The sequence below is a fragment of the Pteropus vampyrus genome, unplaced genomic scaffold (genome assembly GCF_000151845.1).
Source record: "Pteropus vampyrus isolate Shadow unplaced genomic scaffold, Pvam_2.0 Scaffold50, whole genome shotgun sequence".
Classification (NCBI taxonomy): Eukaryota; Metazoa; Chordata; class Mammalia; order Chiroptera; family Pteropodidae; genus Pteropus; species Pteropus vampyrus.
This window is the reverse complement of record NW_011888831.1, coordinates 8,716,262-8,727,151: the sequence shown is the minus strand read 5'-3', so window position 1 is coordinate 8,727,151 and position 10,890 is coordinate 8,716,262. Positions and strand designations below refer to the sequence as shown.

Genomic DNA, 10,890 nt, shown 5'->3' with positions numbered 1-10,890 from the left:
TCATCCCAATCTGATTAACCCCTACTTTAAAAATTACTTTTTTATTATCAAAGTAGTGCCTGTATTTGGTCAAAAAATATCAGAACATTACAAATCTTATGAAAAAAGGAGCTGACTTCTATTTCATACCCTAGTTCTATATCTCAGAGGCAGCTACTTCTGAAACTCTTCTAGCACTATAAATACCTCCCTATTTTTAAATAACATGCTAATAACTATAACATGCTAATACAGCTATTTCTTGAATTAACAATTTAAAACAGTATTAATAAATGCCCTGTTATGGCGGTTAAGGATTCAATTCTCTTATAACACCTCCCTCAACACTTCCTCTCCTCCTACCTTCCCAACATAGTTATGTTATAAAGATTTGTACACTTTGGGGAGTGGTGAAAATGTTCCTTATCTCGATTATAGTAATGGTTCCATAGGTATCTACTCAGCTTTGTTTATAATAGAAAAAAAAAACAAAACTAGGAACAACCCATCAACAAGTAAATGAATAAACACATTGTGTTACATTCATACCATGGACTACTACTCAGCAATAAAAAGAAAAGAACTATTAATACATGAAACAACATGGATGAATGACAAAATCCTTATGTTGAGTAGAAGAAGCCAGATGAAAAAAGAGTACATATGTATGATTCTATTTATGTAAAATTCAAGAAAATGAAAATTAATTCCTAATGACAGAAAGCAGATCAGTTGTTCCCTGGGTTCAGGGATTGAAAGAGGGATGAACTACAAAGAACTGAATTACATGGAAACTTTGGGGAGTGGTGGAAATATTCCTTATCTGGATTATGGTAATAGTTCCACAAGTATCTACTCATGAAAAAGTTCATCAAATTGTGTACTTTAAGTATATATATTTTATTGCAAATCTGTTATACTCAATAAAACTGTTTTTAAAAAATTGTTAAAGCTGATTGAACTTTTTTAGCATGGTGGTATACTCATTAGTGAGCTGTATTATAGTATGATCAGGAAATGAACCAGCATTTTCATGGAGAACTTCTCAATGTTAACAGGTCTCTGGGACCAGTTTCTCCTGCAATCTCTTTGGGGACAGGGGTGTTTATAGCTCATGCATTCAGTGGAAGCAATGGGGAGGGGTCACCTAAATGCATGGGATAGGGCAATGGATGTGGAATATCTAACTTTAACTGATGTCTCCTTTTTTCAGTCCCATATCTCACTGTCATGTGCTGTGCTATCCATCTATCCATCTATTATATAAATACTATGTGTTAACTATGAACAAAGCAACTGTAAACAAAACCAACAAAAATTCCTATCTTCTTAGAGTTTATAATAGTATACCCCCCACCCCGACCCTATCCATGGTTTCACATTCTGGGGGTTCAGTTACCCTCAATAACCTGTCTAAAAATAATAAGTGGAAAATTCCAGAAATAAATAATTCACACATTTTAAATTGCACACCATTCTGAGTAGGATGAAGAAATCTTGCACATTCCTGCTCTCCTGGGATGTGAATCATCCCTTTGTTCAGTGTATCCACATTCTATACTCTACCTACCTATTAGTCACTTAGTAGCCATCTAAGTTATCAGACTGCCTGTCTCAGTACTTGTGTTCGAGTAACATTTATTTTACTTAATAATGGCCCCAAAACATAAGAGTAGTGATGCTGGCAATTTGGACATACAAAAGAGAAGTGAAAAGGTATTTACAAATAGGAAAAAAACATAGCATATGTATAGGGTTCAGTCCTACCCATGTTTTCAGGCATCTACGGGCAGTCTTGGGACATATTCCCACAGATAAGAGGGGACTCCTATACTAAACAAATATCTATTGAATGAATCAAGGTATTATTAACTAAACAAAAAGCCGTGAGGAAAGGTACCTTAGGTGTGATAAAACTAAGTGGGAAGGGTGTAAGCACTTGGAGATAAGAATATAAGTGCACTGTTTAAGAAAGAAGAAACAGACTACTTTGACTCAACAGGTGAGACTGAATAACATATTTGGAGATGAAGTTTTGGTTCAGGTTAAGAAGCTTTGACTTTAATAAGTATACATTAAAGGTTTTGCAAGTACAGTGACATTTGCAAAACATGTTTTAGGAAGATAAATGATAGAGGCGGGACTTGGATCTGTCTTAAGATAAAGTAGGGGTTGGCATACAGTACATTCTCAAATATTTGTTCAGCAAAGTGAATATATGTAGGATAAGTAGAGGGGGTAAATAAGGAAAAACCATTTGGCATTAGTCCAGGTATAATATGATGAAGCTTAAATTAGGGCGTTGGCCTTTACAGAGGTTTGACAGTGAGAAAGGAGAAAAGATAGGTTCAGGGGAATAGGAAAGTTTAGGCACAGATTGAGTCAGTAAAAAAAAAAATAAAAAGATTTATTAAATGTTCTTGAACATAGTACATTCTGTGTGTTCTCTAAAGCTAATTGAACAGAATCGATCCCCCCCAGAGGGCTTTACTACAAGAAATTTTTTAAAAATTAAAAAGAAAACTTCCATAAACCTAAGACACTAATCTTAGTCTCATTCAGCTTTACTTCCTTCATCATCTAACTGGTAGGAGACAAGGAACGTGTATCTAATATATCCATACTATAGGAAAAAGTAATAATACAGAAAAAACTGAAAGAAATCTTATGAAACCACTCAGGCTTGAAATTTTTGGAAACATTGTTTTTAACTTTATAGCACAAGTTCCTAAAGAGTAAATACTCTGATAACACAGAGGAAGATTGAACACAGGAAGACTGATTTGGAGGTGGCAATGATAGAAACCAGCAGGCCATCAGACAGGGCTTTACAAAGTTAGATTTTTTTTTTTTTCGTTTTATTTTTTAATCTTTGTGGCATCACATTGGTCTAGAATTGACTTTTCAAGTGTATCCAGAATTAACTTCTCAAGTGTATTCTCAGGGGCACAGATTTCTTATGCTAATAAGATAAGAAACAAAGGAACTTGCTAATTTATTTATTTACAATAAGAATGTAATTGTCAGAAAATTGCAACATCTGGAATATCAAGTTGTAAGCAGATAATTGTTTGGTAAACATGGATTCAGAATATTTGTTCATCTAATCAGCAAAGACATCCTCTTTCCTCTCCAATTTTTTCTCAAAAAGCTGCCAACTGTACTTATAGCACATACTGACAATTTTTTACTGACTATTCTTTTTGCATACTTAATACTACTAACATTTTTTAGAATCAACTGGCTACAAGTAAGTCTTAGGACTTAGTTTTTAAATAGCAACTCATACAAAGAAATATTCCTGCAATCAACAATAATTAAGAGATGATTCTAATCTTGACATGTCTCTTAAATATTTTTATTAATGCTATATATTTTTTTAATTTTGAAAACTCAAATTTATAGAAATCTCAAACTTAACAGAAAAGTTGCAAATACAGTGCAAAAACTTTTTTCCTGAATAAACCTTTTGAGAGTAAATTGCTAACATCCTACAAGTACGTTCTATGAACTCACAATGTAACCATCAAAAATAGGATTTAACATTGATACTTTATTACCATTGAATCCTCAGAACCTTCAAGTTTATTCAATTGTTGCAATGATTCCTTTAGTAGCAAATGGATCCAGATCAGTTGTTCCCTGGGTTCAGGGATTGAAAGAGGGATGAACTACAAAGAACTGGATTACATGGAAACTTTGGGGAGTGGTGGAAATATTCCTTATCTGGATTATGGTAATAGTTCCACAAGTATCTACTCATGAAAAAGTTCATCAAATTGTGTACTTTAAGTATATATATTTTATTGCAAATCTGTTATACTCAATAAAACTGTTTTTAAAAAATTGTTAAAGCTGATTGAACTTTTTTAGCATGGTGGTATACTCATTAGTGAGCTGTACTATAGTATGATCAGGAAATGAACCAGCATTTTCATGGAGAACCTCTCAATGTTAACAGGTCTCTGGGACCAGTTTCTCCTGCAATCTCTTTGGGGACAGGGGTGTTTATAGCTCATGCATTCAGTGTAAGCAATGGGGAGGGGTCACCTAAATGCATGGGATAGGGCAATGGATGTGGAATATCTAACTTTAACTGATGTCTCCTTTTTTCAGTCCCATATCTCACTGTCATGTGCTGTGCTATCCATCTATCCATCTATTATATAAATACTATGTGTTAACTATGAACAAAGCAACTGTAAACAAAACCAACAAAAATTCCTATCTTCTTAGAGTTTATAATAGTATAACCCCACCCCGACCCTATCCATGGTTTCACATTCTGGGGTTTCAGTTACCCGCAATAACCCGTCTAAAAATAATAAGTGGAAAATTCCAGAAATAAATAATTCACACATTTTGAATTGCACACCATTCTGAGTAGGATGAAGAAATCTTGCACATTCCTGCTCTCCTGGGATGTGAATCATCCCTTTGTTCAGTGTATCCACATTCTATACTCTACCTACCTATTAGTCACTTAGTAGCCATCTAAGTTATCAGACTGCCTGTCTCAGTACTTGTGTTCAAGTAACATTTATTTTACTTAATAATGGCCCCAAAACATAAGAGTAGTGATGCTGGCAATTTGGACATACAAAAGAGAAGTGAAAAGGTATTTACAAATAGGAAAAAAACATAGCATATGTATAGGGTTCAGTCCTACCCATGTTTTCAGGCATCTACGGGCAGTCTTGGGACATATTCCCACAGATAAGAGGGGACTCCTATACTAAACAAATATCTATTGAATGAATCAAGGTATTATTAACTAAACAAAAAGCCGTGAGGAAAGGTACCTTAGGTGTGATAAAACTAAGTGGGAAGGGTGTAAGCACTTGGAGATAAGAATATAAGTGCACTGTTTAAGAAAGAAGAAACAGACTACTTTGACTCAACAGGTGAGACTGAATAACATATTTGGAGATGAAGTTTTGGTTCAGGTTAAGAAGCTTTGACTTTAATAAGTATACATTAAAGGTTTTGCAAGTACAGTGACATTTGCAAAACATGTTTTAGGAAGATAAATGATAGAGGCGGGACTTGGATCTGTCTTAAGATAAAGTAGGGGTTGGCATACAGTACATTCTCAAATATTTGTTCAGCAAAGTGAATATATGTAGGATAAGTAGAGGGGGTAAATAAGGAAAAACCATTTGGCATTAGTCCAGGTATAATATGATGAAGCTTAAATTAGGGCGTTGGCCTTTACAGAGGTTTGACAGTGAGAAAGGAGAAAAGATAGGTTCAGGGGAATAGGAAAGTTTAGGCACAGATTGAGTCAGTAAAAAAAAAAATAAAAAGATTTATTAAATGTTCTTGAACATAGTACATTCTGTGTGTTCTCTAAAGCTAATTGAACAGAATCGATCCCCCCCAGAGGGCTTTACTACAAGAAATTTTTTAAAAATTAAAAAGAAAACTTCCATAAACCTAAGACACTAATCTTAGTCTCATTCAGCTTTACTTCCTTCATCATCTAACTGGTAGGAGACAAGGAACGTGTATCTAATATATCCATACTATAGGAAAAAGTAATAATACAGAAAAAACTGAAAGAAATCTTATGAAACCACTCAGGCTTGAAATTTTTGGAAACATTGTTTTTAACTTTATAGCACAAGTTCCTAAAGAGTAAATACTCTGATAACACAGAGGAAGATTGAACACAGGAAGACTGATTTGGAGGTGGCAATGATAGAAACCAGCAGGCCATCAGACAGGGCTTTACAAAGTTAGATTTTTTTTTTTTTCGTTTTATTTTTTAATCTTTGTGGCATCACATTGGTCTAGAATTGACTTTTCAAGTGTATCCAGAATTAACTTCTCAAGTGTATTCTCAGGGGCACAGATTTCTTATGCTAATAAGATAAGAAACAAAGGAACTTGCTAATTTATTTATTTACAATAAGAATGTAATTGTCAGAAAATTGCAACATCTGGAATATCAAGTTGTAAGCAGATAATTGTTTGGTAAACATGGATTCAGAATATTTGTTCATCTAATCAGCAAAGACATCCTCTTTCCTCTCCAATTTTTTCTCAAAAAGCTGCCAACTGTACTTATAGCACATACTGACAATTTTTTACTGACTATTCTTTTTGCATACTTAATACTACTAACACATTTTTTAGAATCAACTGGCTACAAGTAAGTCTTAGGACTTAGTTTTTAAATAGCAACTCATACAAAGAAATATTCCTGCAATCAACAATAATTAAGAGATGATTCTAATCTTGACATGTCCTTAAATATTTTTATTAATGCTATATATTTTTTTAATTTTGAAAACTCAAATTTATAGAAATCTCAAACTTAACAGAAAAGTTGCAAATACAGTGCAAAAACTTTTTTCCTGAATAAACCTTTTGAGAGTAAATTGCTAACATCCTACAAGTACGTTCTATGAACTCACAATGTAACCATCAAAAATAGGATTTAACATTGATACTTTATTACCATTGAATCCTCAGAACCTTCAAGTTTATTCAATTGTTGCAATGATTCCTTTAGTAGCAAATGGATCCAGCCCAGAATCACATATTATACTGTATTGTATTGTGATATCTACTGACAGTCTCTAATTCATAAGTCTTTTTAATATCCTCTTTTCCACTCCTATTTCCTTATTCCCCATTAGTACTCTGGAGTTTCTCCCTCAATCTCTAACCCAATGCAAAACTCTTGATACTCAGCCTCAGCTTCCCCTTTCCCACCTGACTCTTCAGTCATTTCTCTTGATTCTATATTACTGAATCTTGGGAACCAGGTGGAAGACAACCTGCAGGTGAGGAAGTAAAAGCAAATCTCCCTCTTCATTGGTAGGTTAGGAGTATAAAGGCCAAGGCTGAGAGTAAATAAATATTAATATATTTTACTTTTGTCAGTCTTTCCTGATTCTACTTCAGTGGCCTTTTAATTTATTCAGAATGTTCCTAAATATCTTTAGTATATATTTATGACTTTTACATAAGTCAATTACACCTGAGTCTCCCTAGTTTTCCTGTCTGCCTTCGTTTATCTTGTATCCTTTAGAATACCTTCAGTTGCAAGTTACAGAAAACTCAATTCAGGCTGCCTTAAACAATAAAGGGGATTCATTGGCTAATACAGTATTTACTGTGTGTGGCTACCTTATCTTCAGGATAAAGCTAATTTTCCATTTTCTCCAGAAGGGCTTCCCTTTTCAAAATTTCTCTAGTTCCAAGTGTCATTTACTTAGCACAAAACAATGTGGTAGAAAGAGCTGCAGTCTGGCCCAGGAAAACTGGGATCTAGCCCCTAGCACAGATTCATTGTGTAACACTGAGCAAATCACATTCTGTTTCCTGGCTGAGGCAACTTTCAGTTCTAACATCCTTGGCCAGAGGTCAGCAAACTATGGCCCAGGACCAAATCTGACACACCTCCTGATTTTTATGGCCTCTGAACAAAGAATGTTTTACACTTTTTAAAAAATAGTTGAAAAAAATTGCAAGGAATATTTTGTGACATGAAAATGAGGTGAAATTCGAATTTCAGTGTCCATAAAGTTTTATTTGCACAGCGTCCTGCCCGTTTACTATGTTGCAACAAAGACCTTATAGACCTTCAAGCTCCTAATTTTTACTCCTTGGCCCTCATAGAAAAAGTTTGCTAACTTTTTCTAGACTTCTGTAATGATTGCTATACCTACCGCTGGTCAACGCTGGTGCCCGGTTCATAGTAACCTCTTAAAATATCTGCCACTGCTGGGATGTTCTTTTACTAGGGAGGTAGGACAATGACGATTTAAGAGCCATCTGGGTTGAAATCCCCACGGTTTCTTCCTCTGAGAAAGGGAGATACAGGAGGCCAGAATGAGATAAGATGTGGGGAAACACTTCGTAAGGTGTAGTTATGCATTTTTCCTGTCCTCTACGCGTTGACCTGAGAAGCGCTTGGAGCCAGGAGGTGCGCATGGAGTAGGGAGAAGACCCGGTGAGCCTGCGGAGTGGGCGGCACTGGGACCCAGACGCCCGTGGCGCGAAGCGCGGCGCTTGGCTGTCAATCAAGGCCAACGTGGGGCGGGGAGGGGCGGTGCTTCCGCTTGCTCTTGGCCTCGCGGGGCCGCTCCGCGGCGCCTCGGGCAGTTGGGAACTGCGCTTGCAGCTGCTGGCTGCGCGGCCGGGCGAGGGGGCGATGGAGCTGGAGCCCGAGCTGCTGCTGCAGGAGGCCCGGGAGAACGTGGAGGCAGCGCAGAGCTACCGGCGGGAGCTGGGCCAGAGACTGCAGGGGCTGCGGGAGGCGCGGAGGCAGGTCGGAGGGCCGCGCCCGGAGGAGCTCTATGGGCGGGGGGGAGCGCGCGCGATGCCCCGCGGTTGGGCGAGGGCCATGAGGACTCCAAGAGGTTAGGACGTCTGAAAACTCTGAAGGGAGAAGAGAAGAGGCTCAGAAGGTGCAAGGAGACCTGGCAGGCTCTGGGTGTGGGGAGGGTGGGTGCGGGGGGCGGTGATTTTAAGGGGAAGAGACACGTTCGAGGGATCCAGGGAGAGTGTGAGGGGGCGTTCCCTAAATTTTGTAGGGCGGTGCTGGGGGTAGGCGTGGGATCCGAGGTTGGGGAGAATGAAGGATCAGAGCAAAACCCCTGGATGTCACGGAGGGTAATGAGTGACGAGTTGAGGGAGATGGAGATTCTTGGGAAAACCTGCTGTGGGGATGGAGACTGGTTTTAAAGAGCCTGAGGAAAACGTGGAGTGGTGACTTTGGGAGGGCTAAAGGTGGAGGCAAAATGAGTATTGGAAGGGAAAGATTAGGGAGAGAGTAAGAGATTGAGAAGCAGTAGAGTTAACACTAAATGAATGAGATTTAGTGCCTGAAAATAGTACTTAATATCTCATATGATCTTGAATGCATTAAAAAAAAAAAACATTTAGCGTAACCCCATTCTAGGTGGTTTAGAATTTAAGGTAAAGCTGTGTTGGAAGAGCAAAAGAAGGAAAATGAAATATTTGAGGGATGGAATATAAAGGTGTAGGGAAATGGAAAAACAGATTTAAAGCGTACTGAAAGGAGACGCTAAATATACTTTCAAGGGACAGCAGTTATCTGTTCCCTGGGGACATGGTTTTCAAAGATATAAGAAAGCCACATGGTTTCTCTACACCCTGGAACATAGACAGAAAAATAGAAATAACCCACTGCCAGAGTGTGACAGATAATTCTCAAACTACTGTTAACATGTGATTAATGCTTTTTGAGTGAGTGGAATTCTGAGTGGAGTCATTTGAGTGAGTGGGATTTTTTCTACATCACATTTGATATTAATCTATGTTGTCATCCTAGTACCTCCCATCCTGCATTGAATCTGAAAATGTACAACTGATAGAAAAGTGCTGTGATAACAGTGCCTTTGGATGGTCTAATCATTAAGGATACTCAACATGCTTTAGGTTTTATGTATTTTATAATCCTTGTATAGCTGGTGTCATTCATAGTTTAAGAACAAAACCTAGTATTCATCTTGAGTTCCTTTTAAAAAATCTGCATTATTATTTTTGCTATTTTGAAATAGAGGTTCTAAATCCAGGACATTGTTTAAAAAGAGATTAAAGTATCTATTATTATATGACTAATGTTTCAGCCAATTAAGATATCTTATATGTGAGCAGGACTATTGTTTAACTACATCAGCAATTAAGAAACAGTAGAGTTGACATTAAACGAATGAGCTTAGGACCTGAGAATAGTACTTATTAATTTCCAGTGTGATATTGAATGCATTAAAAATATTTGTATGATCCCATCCTGAATGATTTAGTATTCAATTTCCAAAGCTATCTTTTAAATTTTATTTCCAAGAATTTAAATACAGGACATACTTTCCTATAATTTAGTAGTAGTTTAATATAGGTTTTTGTTGTGTTTTGTTTTCGAGGCCCAGTCTCTCAGGCTTGAGACAGAAAACATTAAGAGAACATCCATCACAGTTTGGTTTCTGATCACATTCCCTTCTGACTAGACTGGGTAATAGTGTAGTTCTCTTTGGTGAACTGGATTGTGTTTTGTGCCAGGGCTGGTTACAATGGCATCTCTCCTTAAAGCTAATTCTAGTGGATTGTACATGTTTGGGTTTGTGGAATAAGTCCTCTGTCAACTTGCATTTTAAGGAAGGTCTGTGTTACAAATATGTTATCAAAATAAGCAGCTGTTTTGTTTGGTGGTTAGGATATTTTTAGGGTTCTAGTCATTTTCAGAAAAACTGCATAAAATATATGGCTTTTTAGTCAAAGATTTTGCATGGGGTTAGGATGAGAAGAACAGAGAGGAAGGGATGTTCCCCTTTGTTTATATTTTTTATTCACTGATTTTATTTGGAAGGGGACATATGTTTTAATTGAGATAATTCACATACCATAAAATTTGTGCCTTAAAGTACACAATTCAGCAGTTTTTATTCGTTCACAAAGTTGTGCAACCATCACCATTGTCTAATTCCAGAACATTTTTATCACCCCAGAAAGAAATGCTATACCCATTAGCTGTCACTCCCCCAGCCCCTGGGAATTGCTAAACTTCTTTCAGTCTCTATTTGGATTTGCTTATTCTGGATGTTTCATATAAGTGGAATCATACACTATGTGGCCCTTTGTGGTTGGCCTCTTTGATTTAACATACTGTTTTCAAGATTCATCCATGTGGCAATATGTGTCAGTATTTTTATGGCTAAATGATAATCATTTTATGGCTGTACCACATTTTATTTATCCATTCATCAATTGATAGACAATTGGATTATTTTAACTTTTTGGCTATTGTGAATAATGTTGCTAAGAACATTCATGTACAACTTTTAATGAGAACATGTTTTCAGTTCTTTTAGTACGTATATGCTTAGGAATGCTGAATGGCATGGTAACTTTGTTTAACCTTTTCAAGAACTCTTGGCA

At 36.8% G+C, this 10,890-nt stretch overlaps 1 protein-coding gene across 1 annotated transcript in view; it reads left to right on the top strand.

The window, feature by feature from the left end:
- The first annotated feature begins 8,041 nt into the window (after nucleotides 1-8,041).
- CRLF3 (cytokine receptor like factor 3) overlaps nucleotides 8,042-10,890 on the top strand; it is a 28,972-nt gene continuing 26,123 nt past the window's right edge. The window contains exon 1 of the mRNA XM_023530599.1: nucleotides 8,042-8,260. Within this exon, the coding sequence (XP_023386367.1) occupies nucleotides 8,144-8,260 (117 nt within the window). The 5' untranslated portion in view covers nucleotides 8,042-8,143. The remainder of the gene's footprint in view (nucleotides 8,261-10,890) is intronic.